We start from the raw sequence: 15,712 nt of genomic DNA on the forward strand, positions 1-15,712 counted from the left end.
GGATAACGTAGATCGAAAGGATCCAATCCGAAAACACACGAACATAGACCAAAAACAACCAGATCCGAGCAAATCCACCGAGGATAGATCCGCCAGAGACACACCTCCTGTTGGAGAACGTAGTAATTTCAAAAAATTTCCTAGGCACACGCAAGATCATGGTGATGCATAGCAATGAGAGGGGAGAGTGTTGTCCACGTACCCTCGTAGACCGACAGCAGAAGCGTTAGCACAACGCGGTTGATGTAGTCGTACGTCTTCACGACCCGACCGATCAAGTACCGAACGTACGGCACCTCCGAAGTTCTACACACGTTCAGCTCGATGACGTCCCTCGAACTCCGATCCAGCCGAGTGTTGAGGGAGAGTTTCGTCAGCACGACGGCGTGGTGACGATGATGATGTTCCACCGACGCAGGGCTTCGCCTAAGCTCCGCGATGGTATTATCGAGGTGTAATCTGGTGGAGGGGGCACCGCACACGGCTAAAATATCGTATATCAAGTGTGTATAGAGGTGCCCCCCTGCCCCCGTATATAAAGGAGCAAGGGGAGGCCGGCTGCCTATGGGCGCGCCAAGGAGAAGGGGGGAGTCCTCCTCCTAGTAGGAGTAGGACTCCCCTTTCCTAGTCCTACTAGGAAAAGAAGGGGGGAGGAAAGAGAGGGAGAGGGAGAGGGAAAGGGGGCTGCGCCCCCCTCTCCTAGTCCAACTAGGACTCCTCGTGGGAGGGGGCGCACCACCTCCTGGCTGCTGCCCTCTCTCTCCCCTCAAGGCCCACTAAGGCCCAATACTTCCCCGGGGGGTTCCGGTAACCCTCCGGCACTCCGGTTAAATCCGAAACTTCTCCGGAACACTTCCGGTGTCCGAATATAGTCATCCAATATATCAATCTTTACGTCTCGACCATTTCGAGACTCCTCGTCATGTCCGTGATCACATCCGGGACTCCGAACAACCTTCGGTACATCAAAACATATAAACTCATAATAAAACTGTCATCGTAACTTTAAGCGTGCGGACCCTTTGGGTTCGAGAACTATGTAGACATGACCGAGACACCTCTCCGGTCAATAACCAATAGCGGGACCTGGATGCCCATATTGGCTCCCACATATTCTACGAAGATCTTTATCGGTCAGACCGCATAACAACATACGTTGTTCCCTTTGTCATCGGTATGTTACTTGCCCGAGATTCGATCGTCGGTATCTCGATACCTAGTTCAATCTCGTTACCGGCAAGTCTCTTTACTCGTTCCGTAATACATCATCCCGCAACTAACTCATTAGTCACAATGCTTGCAAGGCTTATAGTGATGTGCATTACCGAGTGGGCCCAGAGATACCTCTCCGACAATCGGAGTGACAAATCCTAATCTCGAAATACGCCAACCCAACAAGTACCTTTGGAGACACCTGTAGAGCACCTTTATAATCACCCAGTTACGTTGTGACGTTTGGTAGCACACAAAGTGTTCCTCCGGTAAACGGGAGTTGCATAATCTCATAGTCATAGGAACATGTATAAGTCATGAAGAAAGCAATAGCAACATACTAAACGAACGGGTGCTAAGCTAACGTAATGGGTCATGTCAATCACGTCATTCTCCTAATGAGGTGATCCCGTTAATCAAATGACAACTCATGTCTATGGCTAGGAAACATAACCATCTTTGATTAACGAGCTAGTCAAGCAGAGGCATACTAGTGACACTCTGTTTGTCTATGTATTCACACATGTATTATGTTTCCGGTTAATACAATTCTAGCATGAATAATAAACATTTATCATGATATAAGGAAATATATAATACTTTATTATTGCCTCTAGGGCATATTTCCTTCACCTCCACACGCCCACCAACGATGCTAGACGCACCACCGGAATGGGGGCTAGGCGGGGAGACCTTTATTCCATCTTCAGGGAGCCGCCGCTGTCTTGTCTTCCTGAACAGGACACAAACCCTAACAAATCTCAAAGGAACGACTAGCAACGGAGCCCTCTCGTCGGCCCTTGCCAGGATCCACCTTGCCCCCATGGCCCTAGGGCCACCGGAGACGAGGTGGACCTGCGGCGGAGCCGGCGAGAAGCACAAACCCTAGCTTTTTTGGAGGCTTGATTTTACCCCATTTAGGAAACCAAGTCTCCAAAATGCCCTTTTCAAAGTTTCAAGAGCCGATTTTTGTTTTTTTCCTGCAGTTCCTGGGATGTCATTTGACCATGAAAATTTGCAATTCTCTAGCACACTATTAGCATATTCCACGCACAAAAAACATCTTTTATTTGTTTCAATATTTTGTTGAATTTACTGTTCATGACGGGTGCAGGTAATGCTGGGCACCAAAGCGCCGTCCTCTAATACGCTCACTCGTGTCTTCTCATGAGAGCAACCCTTGACGCACAAACGTCACACGTGTACCATACCCATGACATTTTCCCTAACATTACTTTTGAGAGATGGTACTAGTTAATCTGTGAACCTCCGGTCTTATTTTCTACTCCCTTCATCTCACAATAGACATTTTTTGACACTACACTAGTGTCAGAAAACGTCTTACATTATGAGACGAAGGGAGTACTAGATAAGAACATCTCTAGCAGACCCCGTATAAGTGGTCAAACTCGCAAAATAACCGTTTTTTTTTTGCAGTTCTAGTCGAAAAAACGAGCCAGAACAGACCCCTTGAAATCGTCCGACCCTTAAAAATTTTTAAGGGGCCCTGTAAACGCGAACGCGAAACCCTCATATATACAGTTTTGAGGGTAAATTTGCCAGTGCCCTGCATACCGGTCAACGTTGGCGGTTGAGGAATCTTTGCTCCCGCCAACGCAATGAAGCTCGCCCAACCACCGCGCCCGTCCGCCGCGCCCGTCCGCCCCGGCCACTTCGCTCGCCCGCCGGCCATCCGATAGCCGGCCGGCCCTCCGTCCCGGCCGCCCACGCTCGCCCGTGGCTTTGCGGCTCTCGAGCGGAGCTAGCTGATCTGCCGGTGCTCCAGGGTTCTGCCTGGTGGTGCTGGTGGTGACGGCGGCCCGTGCACGGGATTTGGATCCCTTCGAACTGATTTGGGTGAAAACTTGCCTTCGGCGTCTGTTAAGGCCGGCACTGGCGGTGCTATCTGCGTTGTTCCCTTCTTGAAGGCATCGCCGTGAAGAAGTTCAAGGCCACTCTCTGCTACCTCCCGGGGAAACCCTAGATCGGATGATCGGATGATGGCGGCGCTCTGGTATCATTCCTCCCTTGGGGGCGTCATTCTTGGAGGAACACACGTGATCGAGGGACCAGAGGACGGATTCTTTGGTGGAGCGATGATTCATCCTACACACTGATGGCGACGGATCTTGACGGCGTGGCGCAGTGCAGATTCGGAGTTCGCTGTGGGAGAATGGACTCACGCAGGAGGACGACGCTGTCGGGCGTCGTGGTGGCGTCGATGGCAGAGAGACCTGGCACGGTACATGCAATAGTACAACTTTAAAGATGGATTGGTGGCAGGTGGCTGTGGCGGCGTCCTGGTTGAGGAGTGCGCCGGACTAGTAGGTGCCCCACACCCGGCAGGCGTCCTGGTTGGGACCTCAGGTCTTAGATGTTTAGGTTTGGCTACGATGTCTGTTTGGTATTAGGCCCAGACTATTTGTGCCCCTTAATCAATTGGATAGGTGTAGCGACAGTTGTTGCTTAGACGGTGGCTTTAGTCTTGCTGTTGTATGACTTTGTAAGGTCTTGTGAGAATAATTAATAAAGTGGCCGTATGCATCGCCCAGATGCAGAGGCCGGGGGTCATCCTCCTTTTCTAAAAAAGCTAGCTAGCTAGCAGCTCAATCGATTCGAAGAGCTAGCTAGCTAGCTCGATGCACAGCTCGATGCACCGGCCGTTCGATCCGGCCGCCGCTCGCGCCGCCCCGGCAGCCCTGGCCTACGCGAGCGCCGCGCTCGCCCCGGCCGCCCTGGCCTCCGCCCGCGCCGCGCTCGCCTCGTGTTTTCCCTCGTCCGCCTGTCCGCCGGATTGACGCGAGGAAGAGGACGACTAATAAAAAGAGCTAGCTCTGGGTCTGTTCGGTATATTCAGAGAATATTCCTTTTTACGGGTTGATTATACGGGGTCTGAGTCTGTCCTCGCCCGCGCCGGCCTGCATATACCCTTTTCCACGAACTGTAAAAGACTTATGCAGGTCGGGATTTTGCGGGGTCTGCTAGAGATGCTCTAAGAAGTGACTGTAATATCACTTTCCACACTTTTTTCTAGCTATTACTCCTTTTGAAAATACAAAATACTTACATAACTCTAGAAAAGGTAATTATTGTTGAAACTTTAAACCTCTCCATTGACGGATAAGGCGGTCGTCATTACCTTACTGTTAGCGGTTGTCAGTGACATTTGCTGGGCAGCTGGCCCGACGAGTGGAGAAGGGATAACACACACGAGCAATGTAGACCCGTCACTGAGACCCTTCCATGGCAAGCTAGCATTTGTAATTATCACTACTGACAGGCATGGAATAGCTCCTAGTTAGTGCTGACATTCTCTACTGATGGGCGATGACGCGACACTAGTCAGCGTCGATGCTAACTGCAATAGAAAAGCGAAAGTATTATGTGTACGATAGTTGTTGTACAATCTGCAACAATCAATCTTGTGGTGTGGTGCGGTTTCGGGCTATGTATGATCGGTTTGATTTCAACTATCGTACAGAAATAGAGACGTAATATCATATGCATAGAAACGTTCATCAAAAAGCATGACAAAATGAAACCACACACAATTTGAAAATAAGGAAACTACTGCTGAACTATGACACCCCCAACCCCAATAAATAGCATGACGGAGTGTGCTACCTCTTGAGCACTGCGTTGATTTTCCCTTGAAGAGGAAAGGGTGATGCAGCAAAGTAGCGTAACTATTTCCCTCAGTTTTTGAGAACCAAGGTAGTAATCCAGTAGGAGGCTACGCGTGTGTCCCTCGCACCTACACAAATAAATAAATCCTCGCAACCAACGCGATAAGGGGTTGTCAATCCCTACACGGTCACTTACGAGAGTGAGATCTGATAGATATGATAAGATAATATTTTTGGTATTTTTATGATAAAGATGCAAAGTAAAATAAAAGCAACGGAAATAACTAAGTGTTGGACGATTAATATGATGGAAAATAGACTCGGGGCCATAGGTTTCACTAGTGGCTTCTCTCAAGAGCATAAGTATTTTACGGTGGGTGAACAAATTACTGTTGAGCAATTGACAGAATTGAGCATAGTTATGAGAATATCAAGGCATGATCATGTATATAGGCATCACGTCCGAGACAAGTAGACCGACTCCTGCCTGCATCTACTACTATTACTCCACACATCGACCGCTATCCAGCATGCATCTAGAGTATTAAGTTCATAAGAACAGAGTAACGCTTTAAGCAAGATGACATGATGTAGAGGGATAAATTCATGCAATATGATAAAAAAAAACATCTTGTTATCCTCGATGGCAACAATACAATACGTGCCTTGCTGCCCCTACTGTCACTGGGAAAGGACACCGCAAGATTGAACCCAAAGCTAAGCACTTCTCCCATTGCAAGAAAGATCAATCTAGTAGGCCAAACCAAACTGATAATTCGAAGAGACTTGCAAAGATAACCAATCATACAGAAAAGAATTCAGAAGATTCAAATATTGTTCATAGATAAACTTGATCATAAACCCACAATTCATCGGTCTCAACAAACACACCGCAAAAGAAGATTACATCGAATAGATCTCCACAAGAGAGGGGAGAACATTTTATTGAGATCCAAAAAGAGATAGGAAGCCATCTAGCTAATAACTATGGACCCGAAGGTCTGAGGTAAACTACTCACACTTCATCGGAGAGGCTATGGTGTTCATGTAGAAGCCCTCCGTGATCGATGCCCCCTCCGGCGGAGCTCCGGAACAGGCCCCAAGATGGGATCTCGTGGGTACAGAAGGTTGCGGCGGTGGAATTAGGTTTTTGGCTCCGTATCTGATCGTTTGGGGGTACGTAGGTATATATACGAGGAAGGAGTATGTTGGTGGAGCAACATGGGGCCCACGAGGGTGGAGGGCGCGCCTGGGGGGGTAGGCGCGCCCCCTACCTCGTGGCTTCCTGGTAGCTTTCTTGACGTAGGGTCCAAGTCTCCTGGATCATGTTCGTTTTGAAAATCACGTTCCCGAAGGTTTCATTCTGTTTGGACTCCGTTTGATATTCTTTTTCTGAGAAACTCTGAAATAGGCAAAAAACAGCAATTCTGGGCTGGGCCTCCGGTTAATAGGTTAGTCCCAAAAATAATATAAAAGTGAATAATAACGCCCAATAATGTCCAAAACAGAAGATATTATAGCATGGAGCAATCAAAAATTATAGATACGTTGGAGACGTATCAATCATCCCCAAGCTTAATTCCTGCTCATCCTCGAGTAGGTAAATGATAAAAACAGAATTTTTGATGTGGAATGCTACTTGGCATAATTTCAATGTAATTCTTCTTAATTGTGGTATGAATATTCAGATCCGAAAGATTCAAGACAAAAGTTTAATATTGACATAAAAATAATAATACTTCAAGCATACTAACTAAGCAATTATGTCTTCTCAAAATAACATGGCCAAAGAAAGTTATCCCTACAAAATCATATAGTCTGGCTATGATCTATCTTCACCACACAAAATATTTAAATCATGCACAACCCCGATGACAAGTCAAGCAATTGTTTCATACTTTTGACGTTCTCAAACTTTTTCAATCTTCACGCAATACATGAGCGTGAGCCATGGACATAGCACTATATGTGGAATAGAATGGTGGTTGTGGAGAAGGCAAAAAGGAGAAGATAGTCTCACATCAACTAGGTGTATCAACGGGCTATGGAGATGCCCATCAATAGATATCAATGTGAGTGAGTAGGGATTGCCATGCAATGGATGCACTAGAGCTATAAGTATATGAAAGCTCAACAAAAGAAACTAAGTGGGTGTGCATCCAACTCGCTTGCTCACGAAGACCTAGGGCATTTTGAGGAAGCCCATCATTGGAATATACAAGCCAAGTTCTATAATGAAAAATTCCCACTAGTATATGAAAGTGATATCATAGGAGACTCTCTGTCATGAAGATCATGGTGCTACTTTGAAGCACAAGTGTGGTAAAAGGATAGTAACATTGTCCGCTTCTCTCTTTTTCTCTCATTCAATTTTTTATTTGGGCCTTTTCTCTTCTTCTTTTTATGGCCTATTTTTTCGTCCGGAGTCTCATCCCGACTTGTGGGGGAATCATAGTCTCCATCATCCTTTCCTCACTTGGGACAATGCTCTAAAATTGATGATCATCACACTTTTATTTACTTACAACTCAAAAATTACAACTCAATACTTAGAACAAAATATGACTCTATGTGAATGCCTCCGGCGGTGTACCGGGATATGCAATGAACCAAGAGTGACATGTATGAAAGAATTATGAACGGTGGCTTTGCCACAAATACAATGTCAACTACATGATCATGCGAAGCAATATGACAATGATGGAGCGTGTCATAGTAAATGGAACGGTGGTAAGTTGCATGGCAATATATCTCGGAATGGCTATGGAAATTCCATAATAGGTAGGTATGGTGGCTGTTTTGACGAAGGTATATGGTGGGTGTATGATACCGGCGAAAAGTGCGCGGTATTAGAGAGGCTAGCAATGGTGGAAGGAGGAAAAGTGCGTATAATCCATGGACTCAACATTAGTCATAAAGAACTCATATACTTATTGCAAAAATCTACAAGTTATCAAAGCAAAGTATTACGCGCATGCTCCTAGGGGGATAGATTGGTAGGAAAAGACCATCGCTCGTCCCCGACCGCCACTCATAAGGAAGACAATCAATAAATAAATCATGCTCCGACTTCATCACATAACGGTTCACCATACGTGCATGCTACGGGAATCACAAACTTTAACACAAGTATTTCTCAAATTCAAAACTACTCAACTAGCATGACTCTAATATCAGCATCTTCATATCTCAGAACAATCATCAAGCATTAAACTTCTCTTAGTATTCAACACACTCATAAGAAAGTTATTACTAATCTTGAATACCAAGAATATTAGGATTATTTAAGCAAATTACCATGATATTTAAGACTCTCAAAATAATATAAGTGAATCATGAGAGATCAATAGTTTCTATAAAACAAATCCACCACCGTGCTCTAAAAGATATAAGTGAAGTACTAGAGCAACAACTATATAACTCAAAAGATATAAGTGAAGCACATAGAGTATTCTAATAATTTCTGAATCATGTGTGTCTCTCTCAAAAGGTGTGTACAGCAAGGATGATTGTGGTAAACTAACAGCAAAGACTCAAATCATACAAGACGCTCCAAGCAAAACACATATCATGTGGTGAATAAATATATAGCTCCAAGTAAAGTTACAGATGGAAGTAGACGAAAGAGGGGATGCCTTCCGGGGCATCCCCAAGCTTTGGCTTTTAGGTGTCCTTAGATTATCTTGGGGGTGCCATGGGTCCCCAAGCTTAGGCTCTTGCCACTCCTTGTTCCATAATCCATCAAATCTTTTACCCAAAACTTGAAAACTTCACAACACAAAACTTAACAGAAAATCTCGTGAGCTCCGTTAGCGAAAGAAAACAAAAGACCACTTCAAGGCACTGTAATGAACTCATTCTTTATTTATATTGGTGTTAAACCTACTGTATTCCAACTTCTCTATGGTTTATAAACTATTTTACTAGTCATAGATTCATCAAAATAAGCAAACAACACACGAAAAACAGAATCTGTCAAAAACAGAACAGTCTGTAGTAATCTGTAACTAACGCAAACTTCTGGAACTCCAAAAAATCAGCAAAAATAGGACGACCTAGAAATTTTTTTTATTGATCAGCAGCAATTGGAATCAATATTTTATCACGTTCTGGTGATTTTTAACAATTATTTTTGTGAACACAAAGTTTCTGGAATTTTCTGCAAGATCAAATAACTATCATCCAAGAAGATCCTATAGGTTTAACTTGGCACAAACACTAATTAAAACATAAAAACACATCTTAACCAGTGGCTAGATAAAATATTTATTCCTAAACAGAAGCAAAAAGAAAAAAACTAAAAATAAAATTGGGTTGCCTCCCAACAAGCGCTATCGTTTAACGCCCCTAGCTAGGCATAAAGGAAGGATAGATCTAGGTATTGTCATCTTTGGTAGGCAATCCATAAGTGGCTCTCATAATAGATTCATATGGTAATTTAACTTTCTTCCTAGGGAAGTGTTCCATGCCTTTCTTTAATGGAAATTGGAATCTAATATTCCCTTCCTTCATATCAATAATTGCACCGATCGTTCTAAGGAAAGGTCTACCAAGAATAATAGGACATGAAGGATTGCAATCTATATCAAGAACAATAAAATCTACAGGCACATAGTTCCTATTTGCAATAATAAGAACATCATTAATTCTTCCCATAGGTTTCTTAATGGTGGAATCCGCAAGATGCAAGTTTAAAGAGCAATCATCAAAATCACGGAAACCTAGCAAATCACACAAAGTTTTTGGAATCGCGGAAACACTAGCACCCAAATCACATAAAGCATAGAACTCATGATCCTTGATTTTAATTTTAATAGTAGGTTCCCACTCATCATAAAGTTTTCTAGGGATGGAAACTTCCAACTCAAGTTTTTCTTCATAAGATTGCATCAAAGCATCAACGATATGTTTGGTAAAAGCTTTATTTTGACTATAAGCATGAGGAGAATTTAGCACGGATTGCAACAAGGAAATACAATCTATCAAAGAGCAATTATCATAATTAAATTCCTTGAAATCCAAAATAGTGGGTTTATTAACATCTAATGTTTTGATTTCTTCAATCCCACTTTTATCAATTTTAGCATCAAGATCTAAAAACTCTGAATTTTTGGAACGCCTTCTAGGTAAAGGTGGATCATATTCAGTCCCATCATTATCAAGATTCATGTTGCAAAACAAAGATTTAATAGGGGACACATCAATAACTTTTAGATCTTCATCTTTATTTTCATAGAAATTTGAAGAACACGCTTTCATAAAGCAATCTTTCTTAGCACGCATCCTAGCGGTTCTTTCTTTGCACTCATCAATGGAAAATCTCATGGCTTTGAGAGACTCATTGATATCATGCTTAGGAGGAATAGATCTAAGTTTTAAAGAATCAACATCAAGAGAAATTCTATCAACGTCCCTAGCCAATTCATCAACTTTAAGCAATTTCTCTTCAAGCAAAGCATTGAAATTCTTTTGCGAATTCATAAACTCCTTAACACTAGTCTCAAATTCAGAGGGCGTCTTATTAAAACTTTCCATAAGAATTGTTGTAGGAATTACCATAATTATTTGAGGAATTGCTAGGATAAGGCCTAGGATTAAAGTTTCCTCTATATGCGTTGTTACCAAAATTATTCCTACCAACAAAATTCACATCCATAGATTCATTATTATTCTCAATCAATGTAGACAAAGGCATATCATTAGGATCAGAAGAAACACTCTTAGTAGCAAATAATTTCATAAGTTCATCCATCTTTCCACTCAAAACATTAATTTCTTCTATCGCATGCACTTTTTTATTAGTAGATCTTTCAGTGTGCCATTGAGAATAATTAACCATAATATTATCTAGGAGTTTAGTAGCTTCTCCTAAGGTGATTTCCATAAAAGTGCCTCCCGCGGCCGAATCTAAAAGATTTCTAGAAGCAAAATTCAATCCGGCATAAATTTTTTGTATAATCATCCACAAATTCAAACCATGAGTAGGGCAATTACGTATCATTAATTTCATCCTCTCCCAAGCTTGTGCAACATGTTCATGATCAAGTTGATTAAAATTCATAATGTCGTTTCTAAGAGAGATGATCTTAGCGGGAGGAAAATACTTAGAGATAAAAGCATCTTTGCACTTATCCCAAGAATCAATACTATTTTTAGGCAAAGATGAAAACCAAGATTTAGCACGATCTCTAAGGGAAAAAGGAAATACTTCAATTTAACAATATCATTGTCCACGTCTTTCTTCTTTTGCATATCACACAAATCAACGAAGCTATTTAGATGAGTAGCGGCATCTTCACTAGGAAGGCCGGCGAATTGATCTTTCATGACAAGATTCAACAAAGAAGCATTGATTTCACAAGATTCAGTATCAGTAAGAGGAGTAATCAGAGTGCTAAGTAAATCATTATTGTTGGTATTGGTAAAGTCACATAATTTGGTATTATCTTGAGCCATCGTGACAAACAAGCAATCCAACACACGAGCAAACAAGAAGCAAGCGAAGAAGAGGCGAACGAAAAAGAGAGGGCGAATAAAACGGCAAAGGTGAAGTGGGGGAGAGGAAAACGAGAGGCAAATGGCAAATAATGTAATGCGGGAGATAAGGGTTTGTGATGGGTACTTGGTATGTTGACTTTTGCGTAGACTCCCCGGCAACGGCGCCAGAAATCCTTCTTGCTACCTCTTGAGCACTGTGTTGGTTTTCCCTTGAAGAGGAAAGGGTGATGCAGCAAAGTAGCGTAAGTATTTCCCTCAGTTTTTGAGAACCAAGGTATCAATCCAGTAGGAGGCTACGCGCGAGTCCCTCGCACCTACACAAACAAATAAATCCTCGCAACCAACGCGATAAGGGGTTGTCAATCCCTACACGGTCACTTACGAGAGTGAGATCTGATAGATATGATAAGATAATATTTTTGGTATTTTTATGATAAAGATGCAAAGTAAAATAAAAGCAACAGAAATAACTAAGTGTTGGAAGATTAATATGATGGAAAATAGACCCGGGGGCTATAGGTTTCACTAGAGGCTTCTCTCAAGAGCATAAGTATTTTATGGTGGGTGAACAAATTACTGTTGAGCAATTGACAGAATTGAGAATAGTTACGAGAATATCTAGGCATGATCATGTATATAGGCATCACGTCCGAGACAAGTAGACCGACTCCTGCCTGCATCTACTACTATTACTCCACACATCGACCGCTATCGAGCATGCATCTAGAGTATTAAGTTCATAAGAACAGAGTAACGCTTTAAGCAAGATGACATGATGTAGAGGAATAAATTCATGCAATATGATTAAAAACCCATCTTGTTATCCTCGATGGCAACAATACAATACGTGCCTTGCTGCCCCTACTGTCACTGGGAAAGGACACCGCAAGATTGAACCCAAAGCTAAGCACTTCTCCCATTGCAAGAAAGATCAATCTAGTAGGCCAAACCAAACTGATAATTCGAAGAGACTTGCAAAGATAACCAATCATACATAAAAGAATTCAGAAGATTCAAATATTGTTCATAGATAAACTTGATCATAAACCCACAATTCATCGGTCTCAACAAACACACCGCAAAAGAAGATTACATCGAATAGATCTCCACAAGAGAGGGGGAGAACATTGTATTGAGATCCAAAAAGAGAGAGGAAGCCATCTAGCTAATAACTATGGCCCCGAAGGTCTGAGGTAAACTACTCACACTTCATCGGAGAGGCTATGGTGTTGATGTAGAAGCCCTCCGTGATCGATGCCCCCTCCGGCGGAGCTCCGGAACAGGCCCCAAGATGGTATCTCGTGGGTACAAAAGGTTGCGGCGGTGGAATTAGGTTTTTGGCTCCGTATCTGATCGTTTGGGGTACGTAGGTATATATAGGAGGAAGGAGTACGTCGGTGGAGCAACATGGGGCCCACGAGGGTGGAGGGCGCGCCTGGGGGGTAGGCGCGCCCCTACCTCGTGGCTTCCTGCCCCCAGGCGCGCCCCTACCTCGTGGCTTCCTGGTAGCTTTCTTGACGTAGGGTCCAAGTCTCCTGGATCATGTTCGTTCTGAAAATCACATTCCCGAAGGTTTCATTCCGTTTGATATTCTTTTTCTGCGAAACTCTGAAATAGGCAAAAAAACAGCAATTCTGGGCTGGGCCTCCGGTTAATAGGTTAGTCCCAAAAATAATATAAAAATGAATAATAAAGCCCAATAATGTCCAAAACAGAAGATAATATAGCATGGAGCAATCAAAAATTATAGATACGTTGGAGACGTATCAGAGTGCCGGCGCGTTGCAAACTATCACCACCCCACAACGGCGGCTACACGCCCACATGCCATCCTACGGATGGACACACACCTCACAATGCAGTGATCAATGCAAAGCGACCACGCTTTGGTAGGCACCGTCGAGATGCCGCCGTCCGCGGCACGACTTCATGTATCACACCGGTGGCAACGATGGCACATGTCGGTGCTTGGAGTCACCACTTCACCATTGCCATGGGCAGCGCGGCGAGGGCCACTGCCGGCACATCGAGTGCCACCATAGTAGCCTCCGAGATAGTGAGACCATCACATGTCGATCACCTCACAATGATCATACTATAGCTAAGGACACGAAGGGGGAACATGCAGCCTCACATCAATAATGCAAGCCCCCTGATGTATGGAGCTAGCGGGGCTAGAATTCACAGGTAACAAAAAAAGTACAAGGGCATCTTCAACGCTATTGTAAGTGCATCTAGTGCCCTCTTTGTGGTTTTGAAGTATCGAAGACAAATGGTGAAGGGACTAATGTGTTTGTGAGTGTACACATGATAAAATCCCTTAAAGATTTTGTTTAACTGTCAAAGACGACCCTGAAAATGTATGTTTACATAGAAGAAATTAGTGCGCCCCTTTTAAGAAATTGAAGTGGAGAATTGAAGCATGAAGACTTTGTCTTTCATAGTTTCTTTTCTTTTATATTGAGTCACAGGGAACACCATACTGTTAAAGGGGGTCTAGGTGATACATAGGGTATTTCTGAAGTGATGCTCAACCTACCTAATTCTTCAAGTGAAGCTTTTGGAAATCTCTTACAGTGCAATCGAGTTCTTCAACGACAGAGATTATGTTCTTCTGGTCGTTGATAAAAATCGGCCTGACTAAAGAGTTAGGAAATTGCTAGTGCGATTCTCCTCCCGTGAGGATTTTGTGAGTTCAAATTTTTGACCATTGTTGAGCTAGCGCCAATTGTCAACTGGATCCTTATCCTGACAACGGTCTTGTTCGAAGGTCATGATAGTCAATTGATGTTGGGTTGCCTTTCCTATAAATAGCCGCCTCCCTCCACCATTTGTTGGTTGGTTTGCTCCAAGTGAATGCATGACAAGTGTCATCTAGAGCAACCCATCCTGTGAAGAATCTGGGAGAATCGCAAGTGAGGAAAAACCCAAACACCCAGAGCCAAAGTGATTGATCATCATTGAGATTGTCAAGCGTGATCTGATGCTTGTTACCATTGAAGACTGTGATCTTCCAGATGGTTAGGCATCATGTTCTAAGCATCCAAGAAAAAGCTATGGAGTGCCAAGGAATGAGTTTGTGAAGGTTTTGGAAGTCTACCTTGCAGACTTACCAAGAGTGGTTGGGCGAGGTCTAAGTGATCTTAGCTCAAGAAGAACAAGGTGAATACTAAGTGTCTTCTAAGTTAAATCTCAAGCCTCTCCAACCAGACTTACATTTGTCACAACAACTGGAACTAGTCGAATAAATCAATCGTCTTCACCAAGCAATCCTGGTTCCAATTCTTCGACCCTTTACTTTCTGTAACACTGTGTTAAAGACTTTGTCTCCCTCTCTCTGAAGACTTTCTCTGAAAACTTTCATATTTTTTCAAGAGTTTTTACATCTGTGCCCCTGGTTCCTTAGCTCTACTCATTTATCCCCGTGCTCTTAACTTTTGCTCAATTTTCCACACTCCCTTGCTAGAAACCCTCATAACTGGTCACAACGGACGTTGCCGTCGGGTCAAAGGCTTGACCATTAACTCTGACGAGTGGGGCCGCGCTGGACTGTGTCGTCCGTTGGACCTGACAAGTGGGGCCCCGTTGGGTGGTGTCGCTGTTCGACCGTTGGGCCGTGGTTTCGTTGGGTCGTCCCTTGCATTAAACGCCTGCGCGCGCCGCCAGGACAGAAGCCTGCTATGCATGCACCCAGCAAAGCCTGCCTACATGCGTCGATCGAGCCTGCATGCGCCGACCGAGCCTGCATGCGCCGATGCGTCCGCCACGATGCACTGACCGAGCAGCTTTCTTGCACGCCAGCCACCACGGATGCAGCGACGGTCACTGCCGCTAGTTCCTCTCTTCTAGCTAGGTGGCCACATATTCATCCCTACTAACAAAGCTTGTGTAAAAAAAAGAGCCACTCCCTTGCTTAGCTCTACTCAATCATCCCTACTAACAAAGCTTGTTTGCATGCACTAGGTGGTTACTAACAAGGGAACCCTACTAACAAATCGAGCTCTCTAAGAAAACAATCAACAAATATGTAGTCCTAATATGTAGATAGGGCCAACAAGCCCATAGCACTATCACATAGTTCAAACTAGGAAGAACTTAATAATAGAATAGATAGAAAACTTAATAATAGAACTTAAGAAAAGGGCCAACAAGCCCATAGCAACTCCAACATAGTTCAATTACAACTTAACATAACATAGACTAAAAAATAGAGGGTTTAGAACCCTAACCGCCGCCTTCTCCACCTCGCTCCTCCTCCGGGCGCCCTTTTCACTGCTCCTCTGGGGCGTTGTCGACGGGGTACGGAAGAGTGTGCATGCGCGTGGCGGTGGGGAAGATGTTGGTGTACTCCGTGAACCTGTTGTGGGTGGTGAAAG

At 43.6% G+C, this 15,712-nt stretch overlaps 1 protein-coding gene across 1 annotated transcript in view; it reads left to right on the top strand.

Moving 5' to 3' along the window:
* The first annotated feature begins 3,863 nt into the window (after positions 1–3,863).
* Positions 3,864–15,712, top strand: part of LOC123076401 (uncharacterized) — a 33,589-nt gene continuing 21,740 nt past the window's right edge. Inside the window, exon 1 of the mRNA XM_044498673.1 lies at positions 3,864–3,996. Coding sequence (XP_044354608.1) covers positions 3,864–3,996 — 133 coding nt within the window. The remainder of the gene's footprint in view (positions 3,997–15,712) is intronic.

The sequence above is a fragment of the Triticum aestivum genome, chromosome 3D (genome assembly GCF_018294505.1).
Source record: "Triticum aestivum cultivar Chinese Spring chromosome 3D, IWGSC CS RefSeq v2.1, whole genome shotgun sequence".
Classification (NCBI taxonomy): Eukaryota; Viridiplantae; Streptophyta; class Magnoliopsida; order Poales; family Poaceae; genus Triticum; species Triticum aestivum.